The sequence below is a fragment of the Oncorhynchus masou genome, chromosome 31, assembly GCF_036934945.1.
Source record: "Oncorhynchus masou masou isolate Uvic2021 chromosome 31, UVic_Omas_1.1, whole genome shotgun sequence".
Classification (NCBI taxonomy): Eukaryota; Metazoa; Chordata; class Actinopteri; order Salmoniformes; family Salmonidae; genus Oncorhynchus; species Oncorhynchus masou.
In genome coordinates, this window is record NC_088242.1 from 28,532,348 (window position 1) to 28,557,727 (window position 25,380).

At 42.3% G+C, this 25,380-nt stretch overlaps 1 protein-coding gene across 1 annotated transcript in view; it reads right to left on the reverse strand.

The window, feature by feature from the left end:
• The window catches only part of LOC135523745 (growth arrest-specific protein 7-like), a 49,277-nt gene that overhangs the window by 20,608 nt on the left and 3,289 nt on the right, over window positions 1-25,380 (reverse strand). Inside the window, exon 2 of the mRNA XM_064950617.1 lies at window positions 7,412-7,529. Within this exon, the coding sequence (XP_064806689.1) occupies window positions 7,412-7,529 (118 nt within the window). The remainder of the gene's footprint in view (window positions 1-7,411; window positions 7,530-25,380) is intronic.

Here is a 25,380-nt window from a genome sequence, read left to right on the forward strand (position 1 = left end):
TGCCACATTTCAGGCTTTAAACATAAAGATATAAAACTGTATTTCTTTGTGAAGAATCAACAACAAGTGGGACACAATCATGAATTGGAACGACATTTATTGGATATTTCAAACTTTTTTAAACAAATCAAAAACTGAAAAGGGGGCTGAATAATTTTGCACGCCCAATTTAAGTTAATACTTTGTAGCGCCACTTTTTGCTGCGATTACAGCTGTAAGTCGCTTGGGGTATGTCTATCAGTTTTGCACATCGAGACTGAAATTTTTTCCCATTCCTCCTTGCAAAACAGCTTGAGCTCAGTGAGGTTGGATGGAGAGCATTTGTGAACAGCAGTTTTCAGTTCTTTCCACAGATTCTCGATTGGATTCAGGTCTGGACTTTGACTTGGCCATTCTAACACCTGGATATGTTTATTTTTGAACCATTCCATTGTAGATTTTGCTTTATGTTTTGGATCATTGTCTTGTTGGAAGACAAATCTCCATCCCAGTCTCAGGTCTTTTGCAGACTCCATCAGGTTTTCTTCCAGAATGGTCCTGTATTTGGCTCCATCCATCTTCCCATCAATTTTAACCATCTTCCCTGTCCCTGCTGAGGAAAAGCAGGCCCAAACCATGATGCTGCCACCACGTTTGACAGTGGGAATGGTGTGTTGCTTTTACGCCAAACATAACGTTTTGCATTGTTGCCGAAAAGTTCAATTTTGGTTTCATCTGACCAGAGCACCTTCTTCCACATGTTTGGTGTGTCTCCCAGGTGGCTTGTGGCAAACTTTAAACGACACTTTTTATGGATATCTTTAAGAAATGGCTTTCTTCTTGCCACTCTTCGATAAAGGCCAGATTTGTGCAATATACGACTGATTGTTGTCCTATGAACAGAGTCTCCCACCTCAGCTGTAGATCTCTGCAGTTCATCCAGAGTGATCATGGGCCTCTTGGCTGCATCTCTGATCAGTCTTCTCCTTGTATGAGCTGAAAGTTTAGAGGGACGGCCAGGTCTTGGTAGATTTGCAGTGGTCTGATACTCCTTCCATTTCAATATTAATCGCTTGCACAGTGCTCCTTGGGATGTTTAAAGCCTGGGAAATCTTTTTGTATTCAAATCCGGCTTTAAACTTCTTCACAACAGTATCTCGGACCTGCCTGGTGTGTTCCTTGTTCTTCATGATGCTCTCTGCGCTTTTAACGGACCTCTGAGACTATCACAGTGCAGGTGCATTTACACGGAGACTTGATTACACACAGGTGGATTGTATTTATCATCATTAGTCATTTAGGTCAACATTGGATCATTCAGAGATCCTCACTGAACTTCTGGAGAGAGTTTGCTGCACTGAAAGTAAAGGGGCTGAATAATTTTGCACGCCCAATTTTTCAGTTTTTGATTTGTTAAAAAAGTTTGAAATATCCAATAAATGTCGTTCCACTTCATGATTGTGTCCCACTTGTTGTTGATTCTTCACAAAAAAATAGTTTTATATCTTTATGTTTGAAGCCTGAAATGTGGCAAAATGTCGCAAAGTTCAAGGGGGCCGAATACTTTCGCAAGGCACTGTACATTGTAGAATAGTGAAGACGTCAAAACTATGAAATAACACATGGAATCATGTAGTAACCAAAAAAAGTGCTATTTTATATTCTTCAAAGTAGCCACCCTTTGCCTTGATGACAGCTTTGCACACTTTGCATTCTCTCAACCAGCTTAATGTGGAATGCGTTTCCAACATTCTTTTGTGGTCCAACTCATCCCAAACCATCTCAATTGGTTTGCGGTTGGGTGAATGTAGACGACAGGTCATCTGACACAGCACTCCATCACTCTCCTTGGTCAAATAACCCTTACAACTGGGTGTGTGTTTTGGGTCATTGTCCTGTTGAAAAACAAATGATAGTCCCACTAAGCGCAGACCCAGATGGGATGGTGTGTCGCTGCAGAATGCTGTGGTAGCCATGCTGGTTAAGTGTGCATAGAATTCTAATAAATCACTGACAGCATCACCAGCAAAGCACCCCCACACTATCACTTCCTCCATGCTTCACGGTGGGAACCACAAATGCGGAGATCATCCATTCACCTTTCCTGTGGCGGTCCTCGTGAGAGTCAATTTTATTATAGTGCTTGATGTTTTTTGCGACTGCACATGAAGACATTTTCAAAGTTCTTGAAATGTTCCACATTTACTGACCTTCCTGTCTTAAAGTAATGATGGACTGTCTTTTCTCTTCGCTTATTTGAGCTGTTCTTGCCATAATATGTGACCCGATTCAGGAAACTAGGCGTATGTCGCAAGTCACAACTTCACAGGAGAGACGTTTGTCAGAAATGCCTTCTCGAACATGTGAACTTTCATGTGCCTTAATAACAAACTTGTATGCCATCTTTAAATATGAATAAAATTGTTAAATTCAGAGCCTTGTTTGTTAAGCCACAGAAAAAGGAGGGCAACCTTCCCACTAGCCATGATTGGCTGAGATAATGAGTGGGCTGGCTATGCCGAGAGAGGATTGGTCTGCCACATAGAAGGCTTCTGTCTATTTGAGCTCGTCAGTCTGTGTTCGTAATCCTGTTGAACGCAGCTTTTTGTTAATGTATTCTGTAGGGGAGCTGCATAAGCGTTGCTTTCCATTTTCTGGAGGATCACGTTTTGAAATCAGTGGAATTAGAGCATGATTGCTAAAGAGATGGAGAAAACACCTCCGGATTACATCTTCAAACTAAGGTGGTATGGCATCCCTGACAGGGAGACACATCATCATGCATGATGGACGCATACAGGTAAGATAGCTAGCTACATTTTCAGATATTACACATTTCTAATTTTGACAGAAAGTGGTTTATTTTCAAGCTAAAGTGTACTGTTATCTAGCTAGCTAATGTTAGCTTGCCGGCTCCCTAGCTGACATTATTTGTTTCCCAGAACCGTTTGCTTTTCTAGTTAAAGCCTAATGTTAGCTAGCTAACATTGACCCTGCTTGGTTAGCTCCCAGCACTGTGGCATTGTTGGCACTGTTCATTGATGTTTAACTAGCTAATGTTAGCTGGCTGGCTTGTTTACTAACATTAAGTGACGTGTGTACAACACCTGTTGAACATGGTCAGTTTCTGCACACCTGTTAATTGAAATGCATTCCAGGTGATTACCTCATGAAGGTGGTTGAGAGAATGCCAAGAGTGTGCAAAGCTGTCATTAAGGCAAAGGGTGACTACTTTGAAGTATCTCAAACATAGATTCATTAGTTTATTTTGACACTTTTTTGGTTACTATATGATTCCATAGTTTTCATGTCTTCACATCATTCTACCATGTAGAAAATAAAAAATAATGAAAAACCCTTGAATAAGTAGGTATTTCCAAACTTTGGACTGGTACTGTAGATAGCAAGTCTCTGTGACAAGTGACCTTATAGTTTCAATTCCATTGACAATGTGTTAATTTTATGTGCCGGCCTAGTTGCATGACAACTTTACCAAGAAAATGAACAGGAAATGAATGTTTCAATGTTTAAATTACATTGGAAAAAATTCCTAATTTTATGTGTAGGCCGAGATGCATGACATGTTTAATCAGAAAATGAACAGGAAATTAATGTAATATCAGTGGATAATGGACTGAAAGGTGAAAGAAACATCTCTATTTACTATCAGGATTACAACAGAACTGTAACACTGTTGACATCAAAAGGGTCTGTTACTTAGCAACTGGCACCTGGAAATGCAGATTGGAGTGATTATCTACTTCACATCAGTGTGCTCAGATGAGAGGTAGGCTGCAGCTCTACACACATCCAACATATTTACTCTGTAACAAGCTCATTACAAAGCTGTAATTCCAGGATAGCTGAGACAAGATTTCAATGCACTTACACAGGTGTGTCAAACTCATTTTTGATCCCGGAGGACCGCACAGAAAATTGGTTATATTTCCTCGCCATCAAAATTTGTAAAAAAAATAAAATAAAAATAGTCCTCTATCCATCATTTTTGGAATGTTCGATGATCACGGACTGTCTAGGTTTCATTTCGGTGATTACTAGCGAGCTGGATACAGTCATAAAAACTGTATGAATGTAGGTCCATTATAATTTCTCCACACAGTTTAAAAGTATATTAAAAGCTCCTCCCCCCGCCACACTCGTTTTGCCATGGGGTCATTCCTAGGTATTACAACGTCATTACAGCTAGAAACAAGCATTTCGCTGCACCTGTGATAACATCTGCAAATTCTACACATTTTTACATGCGGCAGAGATAAAAAAAAATGTTTCGCCGTTTTACAGGTAATTTCCTGCAATTCTGCACATTTTGTAATGACTTATGCATGTTAATATGATATCTGAGTGAGAATGACTAACAAAATCAATTGGGGCCCCCTAGAGGTCAGGGCACCTAGGCACGTGCCCTGCATGCCCGGTTGGTATTCGGTCATGAATTACTACAAGTTTAGATAGTCTAGCCAGCTAACTACCAATCTAAAAATTGCTAGTTTACATGGCTAAATTGACTGACTGTCTGTGACTGACATAACAGAAAAACTGCTGATTCAACTGGTGTATTCTACTATTCTTATTCTCAATAGTAAGTTGAGACCCCGACTGAGTTCCTAAAAAAAATATTAGAATTGTCACACCCCGATCTGTTTCACCTGTCTCGTTATTGACTCCACCCCCTCCAGGTGTCATTTGTTTTGCCCAGTGTTTCCTGTCTCTCTGGGCCAGTTCGTTTTCCCTTGCTCCTGCTTTCTATCTCTTTCCTAGTTCTCACGGTTTTGACCCTTGCTTGTTTTCTGGACTCTGTGCCCACCTGCCTGACCACTCTGCCTGCCTCCGACCTGTACTCCTGCCCGCCCCTGCCCGCCGACCTGTACCTCTGCCCGCCCTTGAGCCTGCCGACCTGTAACTCTGCCCGCCCCGACCCTGCCCGCCCGCCGACCTGTACCTCTGCCCACCCCCGACCCCTGCCCGCCCCTGAACCTCTCTGCCTGCCTTGACCCGTCTTCGGGTTGTCCCTGTTGGAACATTAAATATTGTTACTTCGACAGCCTGCATCTGGGTCTTACTTTGATATCTGATAAAAATTGTGTTGGGGGCTCCTAGCAGCCAAGGGCCCTAAGCAACCCCTTATGCTACTAATGCCTGGAACCGGCGCTGGTTGTGTGGGATATCAATGTGAGTGAACAGAATTAGTAGTAATATGGCCTAGTTAGGTCTAGCAATCCCCATCTTTAATTCATAACCAGCTGACACTCTGACACTCTCCTCGCATGCACACACTCTGGCCCATTCACACTGACTACATTTATCTAGTTATAGCATGGAGGGTAACGCACAAATGCCCAATACAGCTCACAACAAATGATGAATTGAAAAAAGGACAAATGATGTCAAAAAGTCATATTGAGAGAACTAAGCATAAAACATTGTGTCACTGTAGCCTTTACAGAGTCTACTGACAATTTTATAGACAACAATAAACAGTCTAGGCATCGATAACATGTCTAATAGTGTATGTTGGGAGACGGCAGGTTGTGGGTCTATGGAGGATTTTTTTTTACAAAGCTATGCTCTGGACAGAGAGGAGGATGCCCAGGGAGAATGTGAGGAAACCACAGTTCAGAATCACACTGAAACACAACATAGTTGCAAAACTGTAATGCATAGAAATACAGGAAGGAAACCTCCAAGAAACAAGCTGTAACTCAGGAACCTTTACAGCACTAGCTCACCCACGCATGATCGTCCTCTGGTTACTATAGCAACACAGAAACATAATACACACGGACGCACATGCATGTACGTGTCGTGCGCACACACATAGCATACATATGTGCACGCACGCACAACATTATCTAATCTATCTGAACTTTAACATAAGAGGGAGGGAGGCCCGTTTGAAATGGCAGATATCCTATAAATAGCAGATTGCTTCAGTTAAACATTATTAGATAGTTGGAGACTGTTGGGAAAAGTCCTAGTTACAGTGGCTCTGCTGGTTGACTGTGTGTGTGTGTGTGTACTGTGCATTTATTGTGCTTACATTTCCAATTACTTGAGGAAAGCACAATCAAAGAAGGACTGGTGATTGTCTATGCCCCTCAGAGGCCGATTTTGCAATACCACAAGTACAATAATCATTTTTAATTTTTCAGCTGGGATGACCGTTACAGCTGTGTGTATTCTTGTGCAAAGTTATGAAAGATGAAGCATTTCCCTCCAAGGAAATCTGACAGCAAATAAAACGAGTCCGACGTCAAGAACAAAAGAGTGTCATGGGACCATATCCCCCCTCAGCTCTCCGCAACCCTGGAGTCAGAGAGATGGTTATCTACTGACGACATGGTTATTCTGCAGACAGAGAAGCACACAACAGATCAGTGGAATCAACTCCGATATGAAATGAGTCTGTAAGGTGAAATAACCACAAGTGTGAAGGGGTTTTGCCATGCTTTTGGCTGTGTGGTAGACAATCCTTCAGAAGAGGGTGTAGCCCAACATGACTGTTAGTTTGGTTTGTCTTTCCTCTTTCCCATTAACACATTCACCAAAGAGACCTGCATCTAAAGAAGGAGAGAGAGGAAGGAGCAACTTGTTATTCTGGTCGTGTTTCTGGGTGGAGTTTTGGTTTGCCAAATTGTAGAGGTTTTCTCATGGTCAAGTGTGGACCATGTGCCCAACTCTACACACAATCTTCCCGCTCCACACAGTAAAACCATGATCCCAGACATGCACACTGGGAATGCCTTTGGTCTTAATTACAGCTACTATCATTCACAACAACTTTGTTAAGGCACTGAATCGCTTTACTCCTAAGTGAGTGGTTTCATGAAAGAAAATACAGTAGATCTACAGTCTACAACCTCCCAGTGCTGCGCTGCCAATCTTACTTCTCCTCAAAAATAAACTCAGAACCTGAACTTCATTCATCCATTCACCCCCCTCCTCCTCTCTGTAGTTGTCATGACACCCACAGCAGGCATAATAACATCCCCCAGCAGGTCTTCCATTCCATTTCACACCATCATGTCAACACTTCACGTTTCCTCCAGAGTTCATTTAAGGTCAGTAAATCAATACGGTGCCAGTGCCTGTCCTATTCGAAACAGAGGAAAGCTCACAGTGTTGCTTTCTCAGTCTCTGTGTGTCTCTGTCCCTGTCTGTGTGTTTGAGTGGTGGCGCTGGGGATAGAGACAGACAGCTAATTGTGTGGACAGAAACAATGGTGTGAAGAGGAGAGATCTTCCCCAAGTCTTTAATGTGCCTCGACACCCAGCAGTACCAGTCAGACACCTCAGCAGTCAACTAGTGCTCTGAGGACATTGTTAAGTAGCAGTGACCTTCAACATCTCTAGATTCATATGAATCAATTTATCTTAGGAAATACATGTATATCAGTCTCCATGCATGTCCTTACCGTTGCTGGCTGTGTTGACATAGTAGTGCCGCCCTTGTGGTGACATGTAGCACTTCCAGTGTTGAGGGAGAGGCTCTCCGAGGTCCTCAACAGGCAGTGAGGTCATAGATGCCGTTTTCTGTCAAAACAGATAAATAAAAGACATATAAGATGAATAAATTGAACATAAGGGCTTTGAGCATTCACATGAGAGTGCTTACCGTGTGTCTTTTGTTTCTATCTCATTTCACAATTAGCAACCGTTAGTGGATAGACTGCGGTATATTGCAATACAAAAACAACAACTAGAGCCAGTCTGCTATTGGCCAGGCATGATAGAACTGATTGAACGTACCTGCACACACAAACACACTATGCTGACTAACACAGGTGAGTGTGTAGCAAACTCTGGCCAGCTGCTATTGATTAACAACATGAAAACAACATCGTTAAGTACAAGGCCATTGTAACACATTATTGGGGGTGGTTGGGAAAACCCGGACGAAATTCCATAACAATTACTCTGTGTTACTGGAGCGAGTGCCAACTCACCAAGCGTCTATAAGAGATTTGTTTTAGTGGGTGTAAGTAATAGTAATCCATAGACTGGAGTGATGTGGGACAGTTCTAAGTGCAGGTTAAGATCTTAGAACTATTGCATGACTGCATGTCTACAGCGGGACAAAGGGAGAGCTAGGCTTAAGACATCTTATTAGTTCATGAGAACCTTGGATTACTTTTAGGTGAGGGGAAATTTCACGGGAAACACTCAAAAAGATGCTGGGATAAAAACAACCCAATTTGGGTTATTTGGTAACCCAGCGCTGGGTAAATATTTGAAAGAACACATGCTGGGTTATTTTGACTCAGCCAGTTGGGTTGTGTGAATAATGATTACCCAAACATGGGTTAATTTAACCATCAGTTGGGTTTTTAATTCACTTTCATGCTGGGTGGACCCAGCAGCTGGGTCTCCTTTCATGTCATCCACAGGTTATTTTCAGGAGGCGTGGTCTATTTGGGGCGGAGTTTTCATATAGTTATATATTAGGCCACCCGTGAGAGTAAAATGTAATCCCTGTTCATTATGTTAAATTACACATTTAAACTACACATTTCAATCATCTTGAATATTTCTGCACATTACGTATTTTAGTATAACATTAATATTTGCTACCCCCGCCCTACGTCCAGCTCCAGAAGTTTTTAAGACATTTTAAACTGGAAAAAGAAACAGTCACGGTTTTAACAAAACACCGCTCTCTCCTCTCTCTTGTGCAGGATCGGGAACCAGTATGTCCAGTGCGCGGGCTCGCTATAGGTGAGCCCACAACGGTTTGGCGCAACGTGGCCCTTCCTGCTCTCATGAATCGGCACCTGTCCTGGATGGTCGCCCACGAGATCCTCCCGGTCAGGGCCGTTATGTACTCACGGGGCATGGCGAGGATATCCGCGTGCCCCCGACCAGGCTGCGGCCAAGAAGAGTCGGTGAGGCACATGCTCTGGGAGTGCAGAGCCGCCAGGGACCTGTGGAAGGAAGCAGGCCCCCTGATCACCTCGTGTCTGCCAGCAGGGGAGGACCTAAAACCTCAGCTCGTGCTGTATGGGGTGGGCCGAAGGCCCATTCCATCGAAGACCTTCACCAAGCTCTGGCACACCCTCACGTGCCTGAAGGAAGCACTGTGGTCCTCCCGTAACCTGCTGGTAGCGAAAAACGTAGAGACCACCCCCCAGGCAGTGGCCATGGTAGCCACGGAAGCCCTGGGGTGGTACGGAAGAAAGGGGGCCTCGACCCCAAGCGAAGGGTCCCCCACAACACCCTAGGTCCCGGCGGCCACGGCCTGACAGCGCTGCGGCGCCTAGGGCGATGTGCCTAGGGGAGGGATCCCCTCTGGGCCCCAAAGGACGGGATGATGATCCATTCAGAAGAGCAGGATGAGGTGAGCTTGATAAAGACTCACCCCGCTCCTGTACAAGGGACTGAAGACAGCCTTTTAACAAAGTGGCTTTTTAACATGTTTTTCATGTCTTAAAAATGTTTTACCTTTGTTAGATCATTAGTACACATTTTAAATGGCTTTTACAGATTTGATGTTTTTACAAGGAAAGTACTTTTATTCATGGTTGTTTTCATTAGTTTTAACAACATGTACTTTTTAACAAATTTAAATGTAACTTTCAAATGCTGTGTTTTATGCTTTGCTGTCGTTTTTATGTGTATAAATGTAAAAAAATGTATGAGCTGTTTTTAAAAAGGAATTGTGCCAATAAAACCTTTCCAAAAGAAAAAAAAGAAAATATTTACGGTATTTGATTCGGAGGAGCAGTCGAGTTTGATAAGGACCCCGTTCCTGTACAGTAGAGGTCGACTGATTAATCGGAATGGCCGAATAATTAGGGCCGATTTCAATTTTTCATAACTATCGAAATCTGTATTTTTGGGCCCCGATTTGCCATTTTTTTTTACACCTTTATTTAATCTTTATTTAACTAGGCAAGTCAGTTAAGAACACATTCTTATTTTCAATGACGGCCTAGGAACAGTGGGTTAACTGCCTCGTTCAGGGGCAGAAAGACAGATTTTCACCTTGTCAGCTCGGGGATTCAATCTTGCAACCTTACAGTTAACTAGTCCAACGCAATAACGATCTGCCTCTCTCTCGTTGCACTCCACAAGGAGACTGCCTGTTACGCAAATGCAAGCTAGCATTAAACTTGTCTTATAAAAAACAATCAATCATAATCACTAGTTAACTACACATGGTTGATGATATTACTAGATATTATCTAGCGTGTCCTGTGTTGTATGCTCAGTAAGATTATATGCAAGTAACTGACTGAGCGGTGGTAGGCAGAAGCAGGCGCGTAAACATTAATTCAAACAGCACTTTCGTGAGTTTTGCCAGCAGCTCTTTGTTGTGCATCAAGCATTGCACTCCCGAGAGTAACCGAAGTGAAATGGCTGGCTAGTTAGCGCGCGCTAATTGCGTTTCAAACTTCACTCGCTCTGAGCCTTGGGATGGTTGTTTCCCTTCCTCTGCATGGGTATAGCTGCTTCGATGTGGTGGCTGTTGTCGTTGTGTTGCTGGTTCGAGCCCAGGGAGGAGCGAGGAGAGGGACGGAAGCTATACTGTTACACTGGCAATACTAAAGTGCCTATAAGAACATCCCATAGTCAAAGGTTAATGAAATACACATGGTAAATAGTCGTATAATAACTAAAACTTCTTACCTGGGAATATTGAAGACTCAAGTTAAAAGGAACCACCAGCTTTCATATGTTCTCATGTTCTGAGCAAGGAACTGAAACGTTAGCACATATTGCACTCATATGTTCTCCAACACTTTGTTTTTGCATTATTTAAACCAAATTGAACATGTTTCATTATCTACTTGAGGCTAAATTGATTTTATTGATGTATTAAGTTAAAATAAGTGTTCATTCAGTATTGTTGTAATTGTCATTATTATTATTATTGATTCTGTGATTTTCTGGATTTTTTTCTCATTTTGTCTGTCATAGTTGAAGTGAACCTATGATGAAAATTACAGGCCTCTCTCATCTTTTTAAGTGGGAGAACTTGCACAATTGGTGGCTGACTAAATACTTTTTTGCCCCACTGTATACTTGCGTACTATTGTTTGTACAGATGAACGTGGTACCTTCAGGTGTTTGGAAATTGCTCCCAAGGATGAACGAGACTTGGAGGTCTACAATTTTTTGTCTGAGGACTTTGCCGATTTCTTTTGATTTTCCCATGATGTCAAGAAAAGAGGCACTGAGTTTGAAGGTAGGTCATTTTCCAAGCTGTTTAAAGGCACAGTCAACTTAGTGTATGTAAACATCTGACCCACTAGAATTGTGATACAGCGAATTATAAGTGAAATAATCTGTCTGTAAACAATTGTTGGAAAAATTACTTGTGTCATGCAGAAAACTATAGTTTGTTAACAAGAAATTTGTGGAGGTGTGGAAAAAACAAGTTTCAATGACTCCAACTTCAACTGTAGCCCTTGGTTCACTCCAGACTTGACAGCCCTTGACCAGCACAAAAACCTCCTGTGGCGTACTGCATTAGCATCAAATAGCCCCCGCGATATGCAACTTTCCAGGGAAGTTAGGAACCAATGTACAAATGCAGTTAGGAAAGCAAAGGCTAACTTTTTCAAACAGAAATTTGCATCCTGTAGCACAAACTCCAAAAAGGTCTGGGACACTAAAGTCCATTGAAAATAGGAGCACCTCCTCCCAGCTGCCCACTGAACTGAGGCTAGGAAACTGTCAACACCGATAAATCCACGATTACCGAGAATTTCAAGAAGCATCTCTCTACGGCTGGCCTTGCTTTCCACCTGGCTGCCTCTACCCCGGTCAAAAGCTTTGCACCCCCCACAGCAACTTGCCCAAGCCTCCCCAATTTCTACTTCACCCAAATACAGATAGCTGATGTTCTGAGAAAGTTGCAAAATCTGGACCCCTACAAATCAGCTGGGCTAGACAATCTGAACCCTCTCTTTCTAAAATGATCCGCCGCAATTGTTGCAACCCCTATGACTAGCCTGTTCAACCTCCTTCGTATCGTCTGAGATCCCCAAAGATTGGAAAGCTGCCGGGGTCATCCCCCTCTTCAAAGGGGGAGACACTATTGACCCAAACTGTTACAGAACTAAATCTATCCTACCCTGCCTTTCCAAGGTCTTCGAAAGCCAAGTTAACAAAACAGATCACCAACCATTTCGAATCCCACCGTACCTTCTCCGCTATGCAATCTGGTTTCTGAGCTGGTCATGGGTGCACCTCAGCACACTCAAGGTCCCAAATTATATCAAAATCGCCATCGACAAAAGACAATGTGCAGCCTAATTCGACCTGGCCAAGGCTTTTGACTCGGTCAATCACCAAATTTGTATCGGCAGACTCAACAGCCTTGGTTTCTCAAATGACTGCCTCGCCTGGTTCATCAACTACCTCTCAGACAGAGTTCAGTGTGTCAAATCGGAGGGCCTGTTTTCCGGACCTCTGGCAGTCTCTATGGGGTTGCCACAGGTTTCAATGCTCGGGCTGACTCTTTTCTCTGTATACATCAGTGATGTAGCGCTTGCGGAGGGTGATTCTCTGATCCACCTCTACTCAGATGACAAAATTCTGTATGCTTCTGGCCCTTCTTTGGACACTGTTAACTAACCTCCAGACAAGCTTCAATGACATAACTCTTTCGTGGCCTCCAACTACTCTTAAATGCAAGCTAAGCTAAATGCATGCTCTTCAACCGATCGCTGCCCACACCTGCTTGCATCACTACTCTGGCCGGTTCTGACTTAGAATATGTGGACAACTACAAACACCTAGGTGTCTGGTGAGACTGTAAACTCTCCTTTCAGACTCATATTAAGCATCTCCAATCCAAAATTAAATCTAGAATCAGCTTCCTACTTCGCAACAAAGCATCCTTCACTCATGCTGCCAAACATACCCTCCTAAAACTGACTATCCTATCGATCCTTGACTTCTGCAATGTCATTTACAAAATAGCCTTCAACACTGGCTCCAGGTCATCTATAAAACCCACTGGCTCCAGGTCATCTATAAGTTGTTGCTAGGTAAAGCCCTGCCTTATCTCAGCTCACTGGTCACCATAGCACCACCCACCCATAACATGCGCTCCAGCAGGAATATTTCACTGGTCACCCCCAAAGCCTATTCCTCCTTTGGCTGCCTTTTTTTCCAGTTCTCTGCAGCCAATGACTGAATTGCAAAAATCCCTGAAGCTGGAGACTAATGTCTCCCTCACTAAATTCATGCATCAACTATCAGAGCAGCTCACAGATCATTGCACCTGTACATAGCCCATCTGTAAATAGCCCATCCAACTACCCCATATTGTTATTTATATTTTTTAGCTCCTTTGCACCCCAGTATCTCTACTTGCACATCTATCACTCCAGTGTTTATTAGCAAAATTGTAATTATTTCGCCACTATGGCCTATTTATTGCCTTACCTCCCTAATCTTACTTCATTTGCACACACTGCATACAGACTTTTCTATTGGGTTATTGACTGTGTTTGTTTATTCCATGTGTAACTGTGTCACACTGCTTTGCTTTATCTTGGCCAGGTCACAGTTGTAAATGAGAACTTTTTTTGTGTTGGATTTCATGTAATGGACATACACAAAATATTCCAAATTGGTGAAGTGAAAAAAATAACTTGGAAAAGTGGTGCATACATATGTATTCACCCCATTTATTATGAAGCCCCTAAATAAGATCTGGTGCAACCAATTACCTTCATAAGTCACATTATTAGTTAAATGAAGTCCACCTGTGTGCAATCTAAGTGTCACATGTTCTCAGTATATTTTCAGAACAGGTGTGTGTGTATATGTATATATGTATATATATAGTGTGTGTGTATATGTATATATATGTGTATATATGTGTGTGTGTATAATTTGGGACCTTGTGTGTGTGTGTGTGTGTGTGTATATATATATATATATATATATATATATACACACACCTGTTCTGAAAAGGCCCCAGAGTCTGCAACACCACTAAGCAAGAGGCACCACCAAGCAAGCGGCAACACGAAGACCAAGGAGCTCTCCAAAAAGGTCAGGGACAAAGTTGTGGAGAAGTACAGATCAGGGTTGGGTTATATAAAAATATAAGAAACTTTGAACATCCCACGGAGCACCATTAAATCTATTATTAAAATATGACAAGAATATGGCACCACAACAAACCTGCCAAGAGAGGGCCGCCCATCAAAACTCATGGACCAGGCAAGGGGGGCATTAATCAGAGAAGCAACATAGAGACCAAAGATAACCCTTATTAAGGAGCTGCAAAGCTCCACAGAGGAGATTGGAGTATCTGTCCATAGGACCACTTTAAGCCATAAACTCCACAGAACTGGGCTTCTTTACTGTATGTTTTGTTTATTACATGTGTAACTCTGTTGTTGTATGTGTCGAATTGCTATGCTTTATCTTGGCCAGGTCGCAATTGCAAATGACAACTTGTTCTCAACTAGCTTACCTGGTTAAATAAAGGTGAAATTAAATTAAATTAAAAAAGTGGCCACAAAAATAAGCAAATACTTTTGGTGTTTGCCAAAAGGCATATGGGAGACTCCCCAAACATATGGAATAAGGTACTCTGGTCAGATGAGACTACAAGTTGAGCTTTTTGGCCATCAAGGAAAACGCTATGTTTGGCGCAAACCCAACACCTCATCACCAAGTCACCATCCCCACAGTGAAGCATGGTGGCAGCATCATGCTGTGGGGATGTTTTTCCATCGCCATGGACTGGGAGACTGATCAGAATTGAAGGAATGATGGATGGTGCTAAATACAGGGAAATCCGTTTCAGTCTTCCAGAGATTTGAGACTGGGACGGAGGTTCACCTTCCAGCAGGACAATTACCCTAAGCATACTGCTAAAGCAACACTTGAGAGGTTTAAGGGGAAACATTTAAAATGTCTTGAAATGGCCTTGTCAAAGCCCAGACCTCAATCCAATTGAGAATCTGTGGTATGACTTAAACATTGCAGTACACCAGTGGAACCCATCCAACTTGAAAGAGCTGGAGAAGTTTTGCCCTGAAAAATGGGCAAACATCCCAGTTGCTAGATGTACCAAGCTTATAGAGGCTTACCCCAAGAGACTTGCAGCTGTAATTGCTGCAAAAGTTGTTTCTACAAAGTATTGACTTTGAGGGGGTGAATAGTTCTATTTTGTCTTATTTCTTGTTTGTTTCACAATAAAAAATATTTTGCATCTTCAAAGTAGTTGGCATGTTGTGTAAATCAAATGATACAACCCCCCCCCCCCCTCAAAAATCAAGGTAACAAAATAGGAAAAATGCAAAGGGGGGGTGAATACTTTCGCACGCCACTGTATGCGAGCACACTCGTTTGGGTCGCCTAGCCGACTTCAGCTTGCCGCCAGCTAAACTGAGGCACGCTTACGTCTTTACATTAAAAGGGCATGATCATAATTTTCACAGTATTATTCCAGCCTCGTAGTGTGGAAATATATACAGTGACTTCAGAAAGTATTCACATGCCTTGACTGTTTGCACATTTTGTTGTGTTACAGCCTAAATTCAAAATTGATTAAATACCATTGTTTTTTTTGGACACTGGCCTACACACAATACCCCATTATTGTTATGGCATGCCTAAATAAGTTCAATAGTAAAATGTACTTAACAAGTCACATAAGTTGCATGGACTCACTGTGTGCAATAATAGTGTTTAACATGATTTCTGAATGACTACCTCGTCTCTGTACCCTACACAGACAGATAATTGTAAGGTCCCTCAGTCGAGCAGTGAATTTCAAACACAGATTCCACCACAATATACCAGGGAGGTTTTCCAGTGCCTCACAAATAAAGGCACCTATTGGTAGATGGGTAAAGAAAGTAGACATTGAATATAATTTTCAGCATGATTACATTTTGGATGGTGTATCAATACATCCAGTTACTACAATTCTATTGCCGGAGAAGGAGGAAACCACTAAGTGATTTCACAATGAGGCAATGTCACAATGCTGACTATAAAATAGTAACAGGGTTTAATAGCTGATAGGAGAAAACTGAGGATGTATCAACAACATTGTAGTTAACTCCGCAATACTAACCTAAATGACCGAGTGAAAGGAAGGAAGCCTGTACAGAATTTTTTTAAATAAATATTACAAAACATGCAAAGCAATTAATTTTTTTGCCCTGAATACAAAGTGTTACGTTTGGGGCAAATCCAATACAACACATTACTGAGTACCACTCCATATTTTAAAGCAAAGTGGTGGCTGCATCATGTTATGGGTATGCTAGTAATTGTTTAGGACTGGGGAGTTTTTCAGGATAAAAAAAAAGTATTGTAGCTAAGCACAGGCAGTTCAAGCACTACAGTCGACTTAAATCTACTTGAGAATCTATGACAGGACCTGAAAATGGTTTTCTATCAATGATCAACAAAACAATGACAGAACTTTAAGAATTTTTTAAATAATAAAAAAAACTTTTTAACAAATGGGCAAATGGTGCTCAATCCAGGTGTGGAAAGCTCTTAAAGACTTATCCAGAAAGACTCAGCTGAAATCGCTGCCAAAGGTGCTTCTACAAAGTATTGACTCAGGGGTGTGAATACATACTAGAGGTCGACAGATTATGATTTTTCAACGTCGATACCGATTATTGGGGGACCAAAAAAGCCGATACCGATTATTGGGGGACCAAAAACCCGATACCGATTATTTGGCTTTTTTTTGTATTAATGACAATTACAACAACAATGTACCATGTAAAAATGTGTGCCATAGAAAATATGTGCCATGTAAAAAAGCTAACGTTTAAGTTCCTTGCTCAGAACATGAAAACATACGAAAGTTGGTGATTCCTTTAAACATGAGACTTCAATATTCCAAGGTAAGAGGTTTTAGGTTGTAGTTAATATAGTATTTATAGGACTATTTCTCTCTATACCATTTGTATTTCATATACCTTTGACTATTTAATGTTCTTATAGGCACTATAGTATTGCAAGTGTAACAGTATAGCTTCAGTCCCTCTCGTCGCCCCTACCTGGGCTCGAACCAGGAACACATAGACAACAGCCACACTCGAAACATTGTTACCCATCGCTCCACAAAAGCCGCGGCACTTGCAGCGCAAGGGGAATAACTACTCCAAATCTAAACGCGAGTGACGTTTGAAACAGTATTAGCGCACACTCAGCTAACTAGCTAGCCATTTCACATTGGTTACACCAGCCATTAGGCTGATAGGCTTGAAGTCATAAACAGCGCTGTGCTTGCGAAGAGCTGCTGGCAAAACGCCCGAAAGTGCTGTTTGAATGAATGATTACGGGCCTGCTGCTGCTCAGTCAGACTGCTCTATCAAATCAGACTTAATTATAACATAACACACAGAAATATGAGCCTTTGGATATTAATATGATTGAATTCGGAAACTATCATTTCGAAAACAAAACATATATTATGTCAGTGAACCGTTCGGTATTTTATCTAACGGGTGGCATCGGAAATCGGTCTTTTTTGGCGCCGATTTCCGATTGTTATGAAAACTTGAAATCGGCCCTAATGAAATGGGCCATTCCGATGAATCAGTCGACCTCTAATACATACAGTACCAGTCAGTAGTTTGGACACACCTACTCATTCCAGGGTTTCTTTAATTGTACTATTTTCTACACTGTAGAAGAATAATGAAGATATCAAAACTATGAAATAACATATGGAATCATGTAGTAACCCCCCAAAAAAAGTTTTTTTTTTTTAATATTTGAGATTCTTCAAAGTAGCCACCCTTCGCCTTGATGACAGCTTTGCACAATCTTGGCACTCTCACCAAGCTTTATGAGGTGGTCACCTGGAATGCTTTTCAATTAACAGGTGTGCCTTGTTAAAAGTTAATTTGTGGAATTTCTTTCCTTCTTAATGCGTTTGAGCCAATCAGTTGTGTTGTGACAAGGTAGACACAGAAGATAGCCCTATTTGGTAAAATACCAAGTTCATATTATGGCACAAACAGCTCAAATAAGCAAAGAGAAACGACAGTCCATCATTACTTTAAGACATGTAGGTTAGTTAATTTCAAACATTTCAAGAACTTTGAAAGTTTCTTCAAGTGCTGTTGCAAAAACCAAGCACTATGAAGAAACTGGTTCTCATAAGGACACAGGAACGTAAGACCCAGAGTTACCTCTGCTGCAGAGGATAAGTTCATTAGAGTTAGCAGCCTCAGAAATTGCAGTCCAAATAAATGCTTCACAGAGTTCAAGTAACAGACATCTCAACATCAACTGTTCAGAGGAGACTGCGCGAATCAGGACTTCATGGCCGAATTGTTGCAAAGAAACCACTACTAAAGTACACCAATAAGAAGAGAGACTTCCTTTGCTGGTGACACGGTCTGTGATTTAAAAACAATTCAAGGCACACTTAACCAGCATGGCTAACACAGCATTCTGCAGCGACACGCCATCCCATCTGGTTTGCCCTTAGTGGGACCCATATTTGTTTTTCAACAGGACATTGACCCAACATACCGCCAGGCTGTGAAAGGGCTATTTGACCAAGAAGGAGAGTGATGGCCTGCTGCATCAGATGACCTGCCCTCCACAATCACCCAACCTCAACCCAATTGGGTTGGTTTGGGATGAGTTAGACCGCAGAGTGAAGGAAAAGCAGTCAAGAAGTGCTCAGCGTGTGGGAACTCTTTCAAGACTGTTGGAAAAGCATTCCAAGTAAAGCTGGTTGAGAGAATGCCAAGAGTGTGCAAAACTGACATCAAGGCAAAGGGTGGCTACTTTGAATAATCCCCAAATTATTTATTTATTTATTATATATATTTTTTTTTGGTTACTACATGATTCTATGTGTTATGTCATAGTTTGTCTTTATTATTATACAATGTAGAAAATTGTAAAAATATAGAACAATCCTTGAATGAATACTTTCTTAAAAGCACTGTTTAAAAACATAGGAAACTCACATTTTTGACTGTTCTGTGCCTTTAAAGTGAAAAAGACTCATTCACAGACGTCCCACTACGGTTATTCTTAATGACCTTTAAATACATCTAATCCCTTTCTTCAGCTAATCATCAAGATCATGCTTAGCTTAGTCTGGTTTGTTGGTTGGTGATGGGCTGGAGCAAAAGCCTCCACACCCCTCCTGACCACTAAACTAGAGTCTAGTAACAGGCAATGCAAGCAGCTTGAGTCATACATATTTGACTAGTCATAATTCCACCAACGTGGAATGCTGGAAAGGTGCTATGGAACATATTTTCAACGCTAACATGCATGCATCATCATTACAAATCAGACACAACCTGTACACAATTGTTTCTGATTTAATAGTCAACTAGTTATTTTTATCTTTGAAAGGAATATGAGTCAGCATTCTAGAATGCTAAAATGATCCGGGAGGAACAGGGTCTGACATGAATGAATCATCAATATTATACACAAAGTGTCTCTGAGAATCCAACATCAAGTAACAGACACATCCCCACATTCCCCTCACTAATGCTGGGAATAAGAACCCCCCCCCCCCCCCCCAGCTGCTTAGTCTTCAACGATGACATCACCAACTTGCAGGAGTCATTTCTATAATTCAAGGCAGAAACTGGCCCTAGAGACAGATTGTTCCTTTTCTGTCTCTCTCAGAATTAACCCATTCCATTCAACACTTTCCAGGAAAAGAGAAGAAGAGAAGAAGATGAGAGAAGAGGTTCGCTGCTGGTCCCACACGGATGGAGAGTAATGAAGCAACGTCAACCCTGGGTGACTTATGACTCCCATGTAATTACACAGAACATGACAGCAATGCACTTCCTTTGATGGTCACTGTGTTATATACGTCCACATCCGCCCTTCAGAAATGTATTGACTTAACTAACCTTGGATAGTCATTTATTAAGAAATGGAGGCTTATAATATTTCAAAACAGAAAAATAAATGAGATGGATGTACGAGTGTAAGTGAGCATGCTGTCCTGAAGGGGGTAGTGGTCAGAATGATGTCATAAAAGAGCAACCAAGATGCATGAACAAAGGAGGAGTAAACCAAAAGCACCATTTTCAGTGTCCAGTGTTTCTAAACCCAAACAACAAGGGTCCAATCACCATTGTCTTCTCCTCGCATGAAAACAAATAAAAAGAGAGGTACTGTAAGGGATCATAGTGAGTGAAAGTGACCATCACCGAAAGCAAATTTCCTGTAGAAACCCGAGACACCAACTGAGTGTCTGTTCACTTCCTCTTAGTCTGCCTTCTTGTCTGCTTCCATACGTCTGAAACACAGTCTACTGACATTGGTGAAACCCCACATTAGCTGGGGAATGTGTAACACAATGTTGGGTCACGTCTTGGTCTTATCAGTAAGGTGACACAAGGGTTTTTCTCCTGCTCTGCAGATAACACTGAGGGAGACTGATTTCAAGAAAAGAGGACATCATTGGTTCACCCCATTGACGTGGTCTGTTTTCTAGACGGCAATATCTCATTGGCTGTCTTTGAACACGGTCACGGAGTGAATTTGTCTTCGAACTGTCAGTCAGTAAATCACCGTTCAAAGAGTGTATGGGCTCTGTGAACTGGGCTCAACCTTTTAATAATGACGAATGTGTTGGACCTCAATGTAAAATCTCGAACCCCGCTTCACAACATTGGGAGAGGTCGCATCTTGAATTAACTTTCATATGAGCCATGTATTGATATCAATGGGGAGTTAGAATTTAGGCCACAATTAGCACACGGGGATGCAGTGAGTGAGGGAATGAGCACCTATGTGTGCTGGGAACTAGGAACTTTGACAGCACGTGGAGCCAGCTTGTCCCGGCATATGCAACATTAAATAATGCACCATGCCAGATGGTTAACCTCGACAACCCCAGACTGCCTGTGGCTCTGCATTCACAGGATGCCAGAACAGCCCCTGGCTAAGAACATATGGTTTCAGCTATGGCTGTCTGGAGAGCAACAACAACAATCATGGTTGTCACTGTGAATGGCTGGCTGTCGGTGTTCTGTAGAGCCACAACAATCATGGCCTCCATCATGTTTCGAATACAGTATCTATTACATTCTAATTTCTCTTTTGACACATCGCTTATTCCATAAACCTAGTAAAGTCCCCCAAGTCATAAAGAGAGTTACCGTAAGCTCAAGCTGAGGATCACTTCAACCCAAGCCAATGCCATTGATTCATTTTTGCTGAAATAACCAAATCAAGTCACCCGACCTTAGTTAATGATGACTAGTCCCAGTAGGGCTACGAGTACAAACAAACATGCTTATTATAAGAGCAGAGTGGTCCATGGTATATATGTCATGACAGACACATCCCTGTGATTATTTACAGCCACGTTTCCCACACCCAAAAACAAAAAACAGCATCTCTTACTATGGAAAAACTAAATAGCTCATAGCTTTCCATTTCAGCTGGCTCCCCGCCTGGAAAACCAGGAATCATTTGTCAAATTCCCTTCGGAAAAATGGCTGTAAATACCCTGGGCCTGTGGAGGAGGTCAGTGAGAGTATGAAGAGGCATTAAACTATGCCGTTACCCTTTCACCTGAGTTGTAATAGGCTAGCTAAGACCCCAGGAAGAGAGAGAAAGTGCTATGTTCAGAACAAACATTAAAAGGATTGTTCCCTCCACAGTCAAAGTTTTAAGTTTGCTGAAAGCGGTTGAGCTTCCAACAGGGAATATGAACTCAATTATACATTTAGGATGGACACAGAGACATTTGATATAATGCTTTTAAAGTTTTGTATAAATAAATATCTCGACTGGACCTCTGTGTAAAATAAATCACTATTTGTTAACCATGTGTTTTTGTCAAAGTAATGTCAAGAAGAGAGAACTGTGTTATGGAAGTACTAAGGCTAATTCCCCCAGCCTCACTAGAAATAGTGTAAACATTAGATTGGGTTTCAGACCACCCAATAGCAATTATTTTTTATATCATGTCAATGTCTTCAAGACAAATTAATATAATTTAAAATTGCAATACTTCTGGCTTGATCAATTGAAAAGATTCTAATATTGAAGTTGAAAAAAAAAAGTTTTCAAAAATGAATTGCAGCAAGTAATTTAAATCTCATTTAGAACAAGACCAACAAGAGTGGGCTTCTGTCTTAGAATTAGATTTATGAGTTTCTCTTCAACTTCCATCGGGGTTTTGACATCAGTTTATTCGTGTTTGACAACATAAGTAGGTGATTCACTGAGCAGATACTGAACGGTCAGCAGGTTTGTGAAATGGAGGTCGCCCACTCATGGTCTGAGAGGAGAAATGTGCAGCCTCTGTATTAGTGGCCTTCCAGAGTTTCAACAGAGGATTACCAGTCAGGTCCTTGTCCAAAGCTTAGCTGCCCTTACTCATGCTTGAATTACTCATAGACTCCTGACATACGGTGGTGTGAGGTCAGTGTGTGTGTGTACGCGCCACAGGAGGTTGGTGGCACCTTAACTGGGTAGGACGGGCTCATGGTAATGGCTGGAGCGGAATGGTATCAAATACGTCAAACACAGGGTTTCCTGGTGTTTGATGCCATTCCATTCGGACCGTTCCAGCCATTACCATGAGCCCGTCCTCCCCTCAGCAGCCTCCACCCGTGCGTGCGTGCATGCCTGCGCGTGTGTTGTTCAGCCTGTCCTCCAGTGACCTCTAGTCAAACATCTGGATGTAGGAAGATGGGGGTCAGGGTCTGTATGTGAAACCAGCGGTTCGGTTCTAGTTGAGCCAGGGATAGCAGTGTCCTGTACACGACCAGGTATAACACAACACGCCAGAACAGAGGTGGAACAGTATCATGAACCAAGGACAACAGGCCATTACAGAGAACATAAAGTTCCCAGTACACCAGGGCCAACCAACTGTAACAATTCTTTCAACTGTGGTTTAAATAAGTATATGTTGTTCAGTATACAGAAACATTGAGGTCGCAAACAATGCTGGTGATGATTCTTGAGAATGAGAGATGTTTGGAGTTTTCCAATACTGCCAAACATTGTACATCCTCAAAGCATTTGAAGTAGCCTTGGGCTGTACAGAGATATGATGTGACCACAAGACACAAACCCAACAATGTGCATATATTTACATGCCAGCATATAGCCACAAACAGGGGCTGGCACACACACACACACAGCAGAGGATACCTCCTAGTCATGGGGGATGGCAAAAAAATAGTAGCAAGGTACACACTGTCTATTTATTTACTTTGCCTCTCCATCCCTCTCACTCTCTTCCACTGTGATCTCTCTATCCCACCCTATCCTGTCCAGTCAGCAGATGCCGTGTCAGAGGAACAGAGGTGTGACTGATGGTGGAAGTGTCTGTTTCCTATTATTCACTCATAAATACCTTCACTGTACTCTTATCAGCACCATCATATTTATATACCCAGAGTCACTTGCCTTCATTAGGTCACCACCAATAATTACAATGATGAAGGACTGGTGAATGTTGGTGTACTTTCAGACCATGCAAAAACTATACTAAAAGCCAATACGAAATATGGATGCTGTCGGGGTACATTTCCCCCTCAAATGTAGATAAAAGGCTCTGGTCCACACACACACACATGGTTATGACTCAGCAAATATGAGCTCTTCACAATCTATCGTCATCCGTTTAACAATGGCTCCCAATGGAGAATGGAGCAGCCAGCTAACGGCTGTTGCCCAAGACTTCTGAGGCTGCGAAGGAGAAGAGGAGAGAGTTCTCAACCCTGTGAGATCACTCAGCCAGTGGCTGGCGGCTAGGGGGCCCTGGCCTCTCTCTCGGGGTGTGAGGAATACAGTCAGAGAGAAACATCTCTCACACACACACAGTCATTACTACCGTAAGACTCTGTCTAGCAGATGCAAGTGTACAGTGGAAAGACTAACAGTGAAATGAGAGAGGGAGGGGAGATGGAGAGAGACAGAGAGAGCTCTGCTTTGGGCTGTAGAGTATGGGGGCAGTAGCAGACGTCTTTATTTGGAAGAGGTTGTTTTGGTTTAGGGCTATTGTGAGAGCCTGAAGCCACATTCCCAGATGCACACACACACACACAGAAACTAGACACACATTTAGTCACAATGAGAGAGAAACACAGGCTGAGACATAAGGAAGCAGACAATAGCAGACAGTGTGTGGTGAGTGCTAGTGTGTGGTGAGTGCTAGGGTGCTCCCTACGTGCAACAAAGCCTGTTTTGTGCTTCCTCTGCCCATACCAGTTTATGTGGATTGCACAAGACCTGTACCATGCCTTGTAAGTCTCTCTATCCCTCCTCAGGTCTCCTTCTCTAGCCTTACAAATTTAACTGATAACATTGTAGAAGTGACGTGAGACAATTGAGTTAACGCAGCATGTGGAGTGACTCTACTGACTGCTAAGGTCATGCTGTACAGTGGAAGATCATATCTTGTATTCACTAATTTGACAAAGCAAACAAAGAAATACAGACACTTAATCCTTCTACTTGAATAGTATCCCAGGTAGGAGATAGCAAACTGCAAACCTATAGAGATATCAAACATAGAACCTAGAAAGTCATTTCCTTTATAAAACAAGGAAAGCCCTCATCTGCAGCTACCGTGTACAGCGGACTAAACAAACAGTCTGGTTGCTATTCAAAGTAACTACGGTATGATACTGGATAAATACAGATTATATACACTTTAGTGGAAAGTGTTTACCACAGGTATGACGTCAGCACTGGGAGTGGTGGTTAGAGAGTTGGAGAGTTTTCCCATGTTCCAGGCAGGGAAACACCTGGCAGTGTGGTGTGTATGGGGGCAGTAGGTCTCAGCAGCTCCCTGACCCTCACATTCCTCTACAGGGGAATTATGCCAGCCTAAATGACCATCTACCTACCCCCTGTGTGCGGAGCCCAGAGTACTAACACTACACTAGACCAGTTACAACCACAGACACAGTTTCATAACACAGCTGACTAACCCACTGAGGGAAGGCTTTAAAGGCAGTAATGAGACAGGGTTTTATTTAACTAGGCAAGTCAGTTAAGAACAAATTCTTATTTACAATGACGGCCTACCGGGGAACAGTGGATTAACTGCCTTGTTCAGAAGGACAGATTTTTGTTTTTTCCCCCTCTTAGGCCCATCTGCAGAGTTAGGGTTACACATCCATCCACGACCCACATTAATATTTCAGGAGTAACGAGGGGCGTCCTGATGACTTATGGGAGTGGTGCCCCAGTAACGCTGACCCTGCCCAGCTGTCATCTAGACTAGAACTGTGGTCTCCATGCCCACACAGCACAGAATATAGCAGGCCTCATTGCCTCACCATGCCAGCTCCCTCAGTCACGCCAGTGCTGATAATCACACTAGACTGTCTTTGGGTTGGAGATTAGAGCGAGAGTGTTTGTGAGAGTGGGCCACTAAGGAGAGATGAATGCAAGATGCCATTCCATAGCAACTATT